Consider the following 12,726-nt stretch of genomic DNA (forward strand, 5'->3'; position numbering starts at 1 on the left):
ATGGCAGAAACAGTGCATGGGAGTAATGGAAGGCCAGATATCCTTGATGCTTTGCCGTCAGCTGTTTTTGTATAGCTGACCTGGTGTCCCACACTTCACTCTTCAATATACCCTGTAGATTTCCATGCCACGTTTTGGCGCTAACTCACCAGTTTAATTCTAAATAACCAGAAATTAAACCCCATTGAAAATGAATGGGGTTTTATTTCTGTTGAGTTAGAATTAAACTGGTGAGTTAACACCAAAACGTGGCATGGAAATCTACAGGGTATATTGAAGAGTGAAGTGTGGGGCACCAGGTCAACAAACAAGAACAGCTGACAGCAAAGCATCAAGGATATCTGGGCTTCCATAACTCCCATGCACTGTTTTGCCATTGACTTCAATGTTAAACGCATCATGGCCATTATGAAGACAGAGAATGTCCTAACCAAGTATTGACCATTGCATGTTATGTAGGAAGTACCAAATTTCAACTGATTTAATGTGACCCGAATTTTGATGAAGAAAAATTTGATTTTATAACAATATTCTAATAATGCGAATTCCCCAATTCATGGGTTTTTTGAGCTGGAAGTCCAACGTATATATATATATAAAAAATAATGATTGGAATAGTTAAAAAACTGGGCCATGAATGTACAATCCATGACAGTTTAGCATTATTGATGGAATTATAGAAATAAATCAACTTTTTCATGGTATTCTAATAAAAAGGCCTGGAGCTGTATATCTATCTCTCCTTGGTGCCTACTGACAAAAGGCAGAGGGTGGCTTTCATAGCCTCCACCTGTCTGCACAGGTGCTTATGATCACCAGTTAACCACCCCAAGCTCCAGCACTGCCCGTGCACTGGCATGCTTTAGCCTGGAGGGGGCACAGGGGGTGATCATAATGAGCCCAGTCTCGCGGAAAATCAACTGTATGCTTCGTGGTGCCGCTACGATATAGCCTCATTTTTCGTAGTTGGGCAACGCGCGCTGTCGTCGAGAGTGGGTGAGAGAGAGGGCGAGAGAGAGCGAGTGAGAGAGAGAGACCACCCGAGCAGCGTGCATTCCGGGAGGGGAGCGCTGTCGTTGCGTCAGCTTCATGCCATGTCTCCCTTCCTCCAACATTGTCCCTAACCTTAACCCTAACCCTAACCCTAACCTTAACCCTAACCCTAACCCTAAACTTAACCGTAAATCACTTAGTTGAAATGTTTGATTACCGTTGTTTCCAGTTAGCCTTCACTCACGCTTGATTGTTGACGTCCGTCCGCATTATTCTTCCCCCCAGAACCAAACTACCCCAAATGTCAGTTCCCCCTTTCGTCACCCAACCACGAGAAACGAGGCTATTCATAAAGGGTGAAAAGAAATGAAGCTCAAAATGGTAAGGTAAATGCTGACAAACAAAATGTTTAGATATAAATTGGAGTGGCAAACCATGGGCTTATCCCATTATCAGTGTCTCCTGCTGTTTGCTTCTCTTTTATGTTATTTTATGAAAACTTTTTGCAAATTTGGGTGTGCCTCATTTCTTTTTTACCTTTCAGTAAGCCTATCAGTCTTGCTAGAATAAATTCGTTAAAATTACTGCAACAAATCATGTTCATGTTGAAAAGTCTTACTCAATTTACTAGCGTGCTTCCTGACCTCCCGCATCTTCTCCAGATATTTATCCAAGCCGGGCGACACTCTGTCAGCAGCCACCACACTGACCAGGCAGTGGACCCTGTCAGACAGTGCAGGGCTGATGTTGTAGCGCCGGTCGTGACTGGACAGTGGGTGCGAAGGATCAAACTGAACAAACCAAAGAAAACGGTATGCACATGTATTCATCATGCAGTATCACGTATTGAGCATGTTTTCGAGAACATCATGCATTGAATGTCTTGAAAAGCACAACATAAATGCAAACACATTCAGATTGCACTTGGTACTATTTCTACTGTATGTTTGTCCTTTGTTTGGTGTGTGTGTGTGTGTGTGTGTGTGTGTGTGTGTGTGTGTGTGTGTGTGTGTGTGTGTGTGTGTGTGTGTGTGTGTGTGTGTGTTTGATCATCTTGCCCTATACTCCTCTGGGATATACGTGTATCTATCTGACGCTGAAAAGGATGATGAGGATTGTTTGTGTGTGTGTAGTCATCTTACCATGTAGTCTTCTGGGATGTGTCCGCCTATGACACTCTTGATGTCTTCGAGGTGTATGCCTTCCTCAGCGCTAGTCTCCAGCCCCATGATGTCATTGAACACGAATGGCAACGCTTTGCCCTGCTTAGTGGTGATTTCATACGTATTGTACTGAAAGGTAATAATGACAGTACAAGTAAATTAAGAATAAAAAATAAAATTAATAAAAATAAATATAAATAAAAATATGAAAATGAAGTGACTTTTATCAGGTGTAGCACATTACCTAAGCCTTACATACTGTAGATATCACCATCCACCTGCTACCTGCCACCACCATTGCTCAAAATGGTGGCCATGGAACAACTTCAACTTCAACTTTATTGTCCCCAAAAGGGGCAATTAAATGTCACTGATTTTTGAAATTTGGAAAAAAAAATATGTCCCAGCTATAAAAGTTCTAATTCACACATTCATCGCCCACCATCAGATATTTGTAGCCTCTTACTGCAGATGTTGTCTCCGTCTGGCCTATTCACTATTTGCTGAAAATACTCAACTACATCATAACGACATGATAGTGCCGAGAGCCTTAAGTAACAGATTAAGACATAGACATTACAAATTTGGTGACAGTAAGGTTATAACATAGGTGCTGCGCTAAGGGGTTAAAAGACAATAAATTCAGGCATGTACATGTACAAGGAAAAAATTGAATGAAAAGTCCGCGACACCAAGCTCCCGTTGCTCTTTTTAATGTAACGTTTCGGGCAGCATGCCCTTCATCAGACAATTTGATTGTCTGATGAAGGGCATGCTGCCCGAAACGTTACATTAAAAAGAGCAACGGGAGCTTGGTGTCGCGGACTTTTCATTCAATTTTTTCATTGTATTTTTTTTTGGTCCTGCACCCAATTTTTTGAGACGGATGTGCGTGTTTTCTCTTTAACTACATGTACATGTACAAGGTCATTGTCATTACAGAGGACCCCTTTTCAAACCTATAATACTGGTACTGTCACAACCATAAACTGTCAACACTGTCAGTGTGGTAATAATTAATTAATGTGTAAGAAACGAAAATGGCGAAAACAAAATGGCTAATGTGAACAAACAATGATGTAAAATAGTAGTTTTTTTGTAACCACCGTCAGACGTCACCACCGTCAGATTTTATTCCATAGCTTGTCGGCTTGTTCCATATTTCACTGAATGAAACATTATAAGATATATTAGTAATCATTGTGATCCAAATGTATACTCTAGCCTACGCTGAGGCACATTTGGAGGCTTGATGTCAAAACCTAACGGTGGTAACATCTAACGGAGGTCAAGACCTTTTTTCCTTTCAAAATTAAAACCTGTTTTCACCACATTCTCAAGAATCAGTGATGTGCAGCAAGACAACATCAGCACAGTTACATGATGTTTTTAAGTCCGATTCAATAAATTATATTTAAATAGATCGGATTAAGAGTTATTTTGCGACGTGTATACATGGCACTTTCACTTAAATCTGATTAAACGTCTGGGGAAAAGAAAGCATTGCGATTGGACGGAGGATGCACGTGCTGAGCGAGCCAAATAAGGTGTGGGGGCGTGGTCGCCAAACCTCCGGGGAACTCTGTTTACTACTGGGACAGAAGCTAATCTTCTGCCCGAAAATGAATTCCCTCAGTCGGACTCAAGGCTGTTGACATCCCCTTTGGGCTGGTTCTTTCAAATGCTAGTTAGCTTACCCACCTAGAAAAACGAACTGATCAAAGGGTGATGTGGAGTAACTTTGTTGTGCTTCATTACTTCGTGGGGCACTTTTACATCAATATATGGAAGCCACAACATTTATAGTCGCTTAGGGACTTTAAATTAAGTAAATCTTTCATGTGAAAATCAACAGGAAGTGCCGCCATTTTTTTCTCACTAGCAAAGAGCACAAGCTCTTGGCGCCATCGTGTGGCCAACGAGCATGAGTGGAGTGACTGGACTTATTGTAATTCTGAAAAAAATGTTACATGACAGAGGAACGTGTTTAATCGTATTTAAAAGAGGAATAAACCACCCACTTTAATCGGACTTAAGTTTAAATCAGAATAAACTTAAATCCTGTTCGGTAAGTGTTTACATGATATTTTTAGAGCGGAATTAAGTTTTAATCAGATTTAAAGTGAGTTAAATCGGACTTAAGTGTCTCATGTAAACGCATAGACTGTAGAGACAACAACAACAGATAACACAGGACAGACAAAGTGCTATTGGTCAATAAAAGGTTAAAAGGAGCAGTACTTCAGTACTTCCTTCTGTACTGTATATTCTGGTCGCCTGTGCCATGACCAATTTGTTGCTTCCTTCCCCGCTCCTACATTGTGAACCCTCTTGCACTAGGACAGGAAATGCCATGCAGTGTGAATTTAGATGTACAGATGTGAATTTAACTATATGCAGATGTACAGCACTGGATGTATTGTGTGCATTTAGATGTAGCTATATATACTGATATACAGGATGTGGATGTACTGTGTGCATTTTAATGTACTGTGCGCCGTATGTGAATGTGTATAGAGGTGTGCTATGTGTATGCTGCTGGAAATGTGAATTTCCTTTAGGATTAATAAAGAATCAGATGCTCTGCTCCTTGTGAACATTAAAGTGAAAGTCCACCTGGTTAAGTCCTACTGTCATAGAGTAATTTGACTGGATTTATATAACTTTACTGTGAAATATTGGCACACCATTTTGTACCGTGCAGATGCTTATTTCTCAGATTTTATAAATATGTTAGGATACAACTCACAGTGAGAGAGACAGGAAATAAGTGGGGAGAGAGAGAGATGGAGAAGGATGAGGAAACAATCCCTGGTGTAATTGTACAGTGCCCTAGCCCCACAGAGCCATGTCAAACCCAATTACTCACATTTCTGGTGAAGGAGAAACTGGGTGTGGCTGCAACCAGTGTTCCAATCATCACCCGATCCTGGAAGATGCTGTTGATGGAGTTGATGATGCTGGACTTGCCAGCGCCCACAGGCCCGAGCAGCAGCAAACGGACGTGTTTTGTCTCTGGGTTTTTAAGTGCCATGTCCTCTAGGCCGTGCATGACGTCCACTTTTTCCCTGTGAAACACATAACAACGTAAAGTAGGTGTCAGTAATAAACCTAGGCCTACTAAAGTAATAAACCTACTGTATACCAGACGTTTGGAAACATGACTGTATATGTCCATTTCTGCCTACCTACATACATTATAACTCATGGTAATTTCTGCTTGATGTCTGTATACACTTCATGTTATGAGAGTGGCTGTGGCTTACCGTACAAATAGACCAAGTGCGACTTGAGCGAGGTGAGCGACGGAAGTAATTGACTTTTGAGTCGCACGACAAAAGCGATTCTGGAGACTAGAGGTGAATCGCGCGACGAGAGCGACAGTTTGAAGTTGAAATCCTTTCAACTTTCTATGACGCGGTTCGGCGACCAGCCGCAACAGCCAATGACTGTATAGAGGTCAGTGACCACAGCCAATGGGAATGCTTGAATGCTTTGCCTTCTGCCTGTACCGCTTGTATCGCTTGTATCGCTTGCTGCTGCACTCTGTCGCTTGAATCGCATCGCGCCTGGTCTATTCGTGCGGTTAGTGTGTGTGTGTCTGTGTGAGAGTTTATGTTTTAGTTTAAACTGCACATTTGAGGTTAAACACACAGACCTACTGTATATGGTGAAACACAAGTGTGATTCTTTATGTAATCCTCGTTGCTACAATAAAGTGACAACAAGGAAACTACAGCAGAGAGTGGTGCAATATATTTACCCCCAACGTATGACCCGCCAATTATGTTCATAATCTGTAAAACATAAAGAACGACACATGCACACCGTACTCACTGAAAACAGCATTCATATCGGACATCAAAGATGATGTGATAATACTGTGTGGACAATAAAAATTGGACTGACAATATTTCAGTGTAAACATATGTAACTTATATAAATCTAGATATTTACAACATTGTGTAGAGTAAAATGACTTACTAAAATTACTAATTTCAGCTCTACAGCAAATGTTACATGTAGACCTACAGAGTAAATTTCAACTCAGTACATTGCTGTGTGACTATTGCATTGCTTTTTTAATGCACTGTAAGTAAAATGAGTGTCTTTCATCACAACATACCAAGAACCGTGACTTTGACAGAGTATGATGCACTTCTTGAGTCTTTGGTGATGGTGACTGTGTATTTGCCATCATCCACCTCCTCCACTTTATCAATGGTTAGCGTTAAAGTCTTTTCTTTCTGGCTAAAGTGGATCCTGCCTCCATCAAATAGTGTTGCCCCATCCTTAGTCCAGTCGACCTTCAAGTCCTCCAAGTTGACATTGACCTTGATCTCAACCTTCTGCTCTCTTTTCACCTTCTGGTCGGGAACTGTTGATTTAAACTCTGGAAAACCATAGAGGCAGATTCTTAGAGGCGGATCAAGAAGATGCATAAATACAAAGTGGTGCTCTCTGTTCCTATTATCAGTCGACTGCTAGCCTGATAAACCAGCCTAAATGTGAGACTGGATGTGTAATTTAGTCTGGCATCGATGAACGATACATCCGAAGATTGTTGATGAGAACAATCTGTTGTTTTTCAAACCGTGCCTGTGCCTATTATAGGCTGGTGCTCTGACCAATCAGCGATCTTTCTCGTTGATGTGCTTTCCCAACGTTGTGAGCTTCGTCGTCACTCCCTCAAAACCCCGCCAGCTTTGATTCAAAACAAATCTCTGCGTTGTGATTGGTTCGCCAGATTCAGGGCACAGTGTTCAAAATGTTTTCGATCCGAGGCCAGACCCACTCGCCAGCCAAAAATGTTTGGCGTCCAGCGGGTGGCGCTGGTTTACTAGGCTAGCCCACTACTACATTTTAGCCCTAAAAGCTTAATGGAGCAATGTAGTATATTTGTTTAGTTGTTGCAACCAGTTCTCTTTTGGTCCAATCACAACAATCACTGTGGGTTACGCTTCTTGCATGACCATTTGAAGGGTTTATTTGCAAAACGGTGTATCTCCATTTTTTTACTTTTGCATTTTATTATTGGAAATGATCGTTCAGAAGTTCTAACACCCATGTGTGAATTCTTGCCATTCAAATATTTTGAGGACATACTTTTTAAGCCTGTATAAAATGTATTTTGCAATGCAATTCAATGGATTACCCAATACAAAAACGTCAATTCTACAAAATGGAGATATACCGTTTTGCAAATAAACCCTTCTTTTGCTGAAGCCTCTTTCAATCATGCCTTTAGGCCAATGAGCTGCCTAGCTGAGATCCCGCCCCCTCAGATAAATTCAGCTACACTGGGCTCCAAGCTTCTTTCCAAACCTCTTCGCTCGTGATTTGCCTAGAAATCATTTCGCCTTCCTCTTTTTCTGTGTCTAGCTCGCATTCAGCATTACCCGCTTTTTGACTAGTACCAAGAACTTGCGTCTTTGTTCAGCCAACTAGCCCGCTAACAAGACCTAGCAATAGGGCTGGGCAATATGACAATATTAATTCGTAAATCGTGAAATCTAGTGCAAGATCGTCTCAAATCTGCGTAGCCTCTTACTGCAGATGGGGTCACCGGCGGGCCTATTCACTATTTGCTGAAAATACCCAATTACATCATAACAACAGTCATATTGTAACGGAGGCCAACTAGCAGAGTTGGCGTTGAACGTTGGTAAACATCCCCCCCAAAGCCTCATACAGTGTTGATGCCGTTGGGCTGAGGGACTGGTCCTTTAGTCCAGCGGTATCGTACTGTGCCTCCCATATAGTTGACGAGGTTGCAGGTTTGCAGCCCCGAGGGGGGCAAACAGGTGCAAGTTGACCTCCGTCACACTATGATATTACCAAGAGCCGTAAGAAACTGATTAAGACATAGCCATTACAATTTTGGTGACAGTAAGGTTATAACCAGGGTTGGGGAAGTTACTTTTTAAATGTAATCCGGTAAAGTTACAAATTACTCTTTCAAAAATGTATTCAGTAATGTAATCCCATTACTTCAATATTTAAGTAATGTAACGGATTACTTTTGGATTACTTTTCTTTTTTAATTGACTGTTATGAAATGGCTCTACAAGGACATTACGGTCTTGACAACACCAATGTTTTGAAAAGCCTCGCCATCCCATGATATTTTTTTTTTCCAGAGTAGGCTATGTATGACCTGAAAGTGCTGACGCACATGTTGCATGCATGCTGAATATTAGCAGTCTTACCAGGAGGTGTTTCTTTAAGTTAGACGTTGTGTCTTTCGACGCTGACAAGATATTGACTTTGGGTTGGCACAACCGGCACTGGACATCGATATTGGCGCCCTTGTCTTCCTTGAAAATGAAATGTTTATTGTATTTCCACCGGGTAAATGCATTTTTCTCCATTGCTCACGACTGCTCTGTACTTCTTTGACTGAGTGATTGATGCAACGACAACGAACTATTGAACACTCCCACCAGCAGGGAAGGGAAGCAAGGCTGAGAGAACGTAGGTCGGTCAGGAATGCTACTGTCACTGTCGTCATCCGGCGAAAAACCAAAAATCACAACATACAAGCCGCGGCATAGCAATAAATGAATAAATAAATCAGTTAATATAATAATTAAATAAATAAAAGGGACCAAAGACGCAATTTCGCAAGAATTGTAATCCTGTTAAGTAATCCCCATTCCCACTGAATGTAACTGTAATCTGAATACATATTTTTTTGCTTGTAATGTAACGGATTACAATTACATTGATTTTGTATTCTTTTACCGTAACGCCGTTACATGTAATCCGTTACTCCCCAACCCTGGTTATAACATAGGCTCTGCGCTAAGGGGTTAAGTTGAGAAATCGTATTGATCGTCTTGCAGTGAGGATATTTACTATCTGGATTACAGGGATGTAGTGTTGTTGTCTGAATGTATTCTTTACATTATTGTATTTCAATTGTGCACTTTATGAGTGTGCCATCAGTGTGTTTACATTTAATTTATTGCTCATTACAAATAATATAACATTAAAAATGTAAAATTCCTGTTTTTGGCTTTTTGTTCTTTTTTCACAATGTCAAAATTGACACAAAAAACCTTTGGATATTGAACAGCACATGATTTACTACAGTTACATACATAAGAATCACAAGAGCTACTGATTTTTTGTTGCCATTTTACAATCATATGTTAAGGCCACAATGTTAGCCTATCTTACCTGGTGTCGTAGAAAACCATGAACCTCGAAACATGACTGGCACTGAGGAGTTAAAAAAAAATACAAACTGTCCATGACAAAAGAAATTCGAATATCCTCACAACATGGACACATTTTATGTAGTACAATATGCAGTAGGCAACATGACAGGGGTGGATCATTCCAAAAGAGCCCCAATCAACATTGGTTTCTCTCCTTCCCCTATAAATTGTGGGTGCTCTACAGTGCAATTACTATCCTACATTATTATTGCCAAATTTCTGCCATTCCGAACGAGATTGAACAGCCATATTCAAATTATTGTAAGCACTTTGAAAAAACATTTCACCCTAATGTGGATAATATTTAACCTATATATAACTGTAGCCTGTTTCAAATGCTTACAAAATACATTGAAAATTGGTACTAGCCAGTCCAAGTTGTGATGATCAGATTTATTTGCTAAAAGCCACTGCCAGCAGCGAGACAGAAATATAGTAGAGGAGGGCTTTGCTGTGTGCCCCTTTTAAACTGTTGAACAAAAATAATCGTTTAATTACCTAATCATATGGTTTTCTATGCATTATAAAAAAAAAATGCCTGCACGAAATTTTAGGCCAGATAAACTGTCTATCCTACTCACCTCGGGAGAGTTCCTGTCTACATTGAAGTCCGGTTAACTCTTCACTCAGTAGTGTATAATATGGCTGTATTAATGCTTGACTAAGTCCGGAAAACTGGTGGGACTGGTTAATCTTGTTTTGTGAAATCGAAAGTGGAAAACGATTGGTGAGGTTGGTAAAAACAAGCCAGGGGCGTGCGTAAATGATCACTAACTAGGCTAACACAAAAGGCTTGCGGTTATGAAAAAATGTATATGCTAAAGCTAAAATTAAATACTATTATCTTCCTTTCACTGGTTCTGGAAGTCAGGTGTGAGGCCCTTCAAAATTTAATTTAATTCCTCCTTGTGATATTCCACTTCCCACCTGCAGGGAAACCGAAAAGGGAAAACTACGCTGGCTTCAGCTGACAAATCTTCCATTAATGAGTGTTGTTTGCATTGTTGGTATAAATTATTACTCTAAATTCATCCACCAACGCACACATGCACATAGCCCATTGAGGATTCCGATATTCATACCAGAAGCCCAGTAAGCTTCTCCCTCTACAATCATGAAACATTTCCAGCAACACACAGCAAGTTGTCTATATTACTGCTGATACAAAGCAAAACTTTCTCACAGTTTATAAGCATTTCCCCACATGTCAGTGTGCAGGAATAGTCATTTTGCTGTGAAGAGTGCACACACACACACACACACACACACACACACACACACACACACACACACACACACACACACACACACACACACACACACACACACACACACACACACACACACACACACACACACCATATCAATGTGGCCATCATGGCACACCCTTCTGTACCTCAAGTAATGTCTGGCACCTGACTGTCTGGCTGGCACCTGTTCCTATCTTGAAACATCAAAGGCTGTTACAAAACACATTCAGTGGAATCCTTCAACCACATCTGTTGTACCTGGGCCAGGAGTCCAGGACCCAAAAAATGACATATTGGTATCACCTGATGTTTTTTATAAGCCTCCATGCATGAGGGACATAATATGATAGCCCTCTGTAAGTGTGACTGAGGCATTCCTTCAGAGTCCGCCTATCACAACCAAGAATAATGTCATGTGACCACACTTGCCTAAATCATCTAACCTTCCTTCAGAAAGTGTCTGGAATCATGGATTTTTTTTTTTACCCTCATGTCATTTTAGGGGCTCCATAGAGAATGAAGCATCACGATCATGTGTGTTATTTTGTGTCTCTCATCGTGCATTGTGTTCTGGCAATGGCCATCATTTTGGTGTGTGTGGTGAGGTGTGCTTTGAGTGGGCTTGTCTGTATACATGCAGCCTGGCCTACTCTTGCCATCACACTGCTCCTCCTGAGTTAAATTGCGGGTGAAGTTGCCAGCGCGCCAAAAAGTTTATTTATTTATTTTTGGGGTGATGAAGGGAAATCGAAACCTATCAAACGAGAGGGACATCAACCAAGTTCAGCGCAAATTCTGTTCTGTCGGTGCTGTGATTTGTAGCCTATACTTTGTTGATGTAGTCATTTGTTAAAATATTGTTATTGTTTTGAGTTTGTCCACTTGAAGAAACATTTCGGATTGTGATACTTCACAATGTGAGTTTGTTTTGGATTCTCTCGCCGCTTGTAACTTTACCTTTGGATTCAACGGTGGGCATATCAGCGCCCACCGCGCCCAGTAGGCCCTATAGCCTATAGCCTACGAGTTGGCTATAATATTAGTTATTCTGTTCATGAATAACTAATATGCGCATCATCAACCGTGTTAAGTTATAGCCCTGTATATAACTTAGTGGGTGCTTTATACCAACTTGACAACTGTAATAACGACAGACACCGGTATCTAGTCAACTGTTTACTAGAAGCCTAGAACGGAAGTTTGATATGGGTCCGTGCAACATACATCATGAACATTCCATTACATAACATCTCCCCCTTAAGTTAGTTATCCATTTAAAACAGTTCCCATAACCATTAGTATTATTACTTAACTGCATATATAGATATAACCATTTACTTGTATAGTTAGAACTTCATTGTAGAAAATCAATTACGTTAACATGTAATTCATAGTAACTTATTACCCGTGAGTCTCCTATTCCTTTCAATGCAAATCATGACATTAATTTACATATTACTTTCAATTCAAACGATTAGATCATGTACTCTAAACATGCATCTAAACAATATGCGTAAATTATTCAAATCCATTTCTTTTCATTAGAACATATCAAGTATTCTTTTGAATGTAACATTAAATTCTCTTCTCAGACAATATCATTTAAAACCATCTTTGTTTACTCCCATTCCCCCCCCCCCCCTTTTTCCCTTCATTAGTCCCAAAAGTCTCTCATTAATTCAGACGTCTGGGAGGGCGTGAAACTCGGCCTGATGCCGTGATGTACGTGTTGGATGTATCAGTATTTGTATATGTTTGCGTGTTTGTGTTTGTAGTTGTGTGTGCATGTGGGTCTGGGTTACCTGACTCTGCGGTGACCTCAGGTGCTTTAGCGATGTCAGGTGAAGGTGTCTGTGTGGTGTGAATGGGACGCATGTGTATGCGGTTTCACCTAACTGAGCCTTCATCAGTGTGGATGATGTAGGATCTGGGAGTAGGCGCACTCTGGACAACAGTCCCCTGTTTGTTTTCACTAGGCAGCCAAACCTCTTGGCCTGACTGCAGCTGCGGCAGGACCCGGACTCTGTGGCGCAGGTTGTACCGGCGCTGCTGATCCTCTTTCGCCCGCTTTTCCGCCTTCCGGAACTGTCTGAGGTT

At 40.9% G+C, this 12,726-nt stretch overlaps 1 protein-coding gene across 1 annotated transcript; it reads right to left on the reverse strand.

Moving 5' to 3' along the window:
• Positions 1 to 1,435: 1,435 nt before the first annotated feature.
• Positions 1,436 to 9,383, reverse strand: LOC134459900 (interferon-induced protein 44-like). The gene is made up of 6 exons (XM_063212404.1): positions 9,339 to 9,383; positions 6,283 to 6,549; positions 5,920 to 5,953; positions 5,026 to 5,224; positions 2,136 to 2,285; positions 1,436 to 1,784 (listed from the first exon to the last, which is right to left on the reverse strand). The coding sequence occupies exons 1-6, from the start codon at positions 9,370 to 9,372 to the stop codon at positions 1,575 to 1,577; spliced, it is 894 nt and encodes a 297-aa protein (XP_063068474.1). The 5' UTR covers positions 9,373 to 9,383; the 3' UTR covers positions 1,436 to 1,574.
• Positions 9,384 to 12,726: the final 3,343 nt, after the last annotated feature.

This window comes from Engraulis encrasicolus, chromosome 12, assembly GCF_034702125.1.
Source record: "Engraulis encrasicolus isolate BLACKSEA-1 chromosome 12, IST_EnEncr_1.0, whole genome shotgun sequence".
NCBI classification, from domain to species: Eukaryota; Metazoa; Chordata; class Actinopteri; order Clupeiformes; family Engraulidae; genus Engraulis; species Engraulis encrasicolus.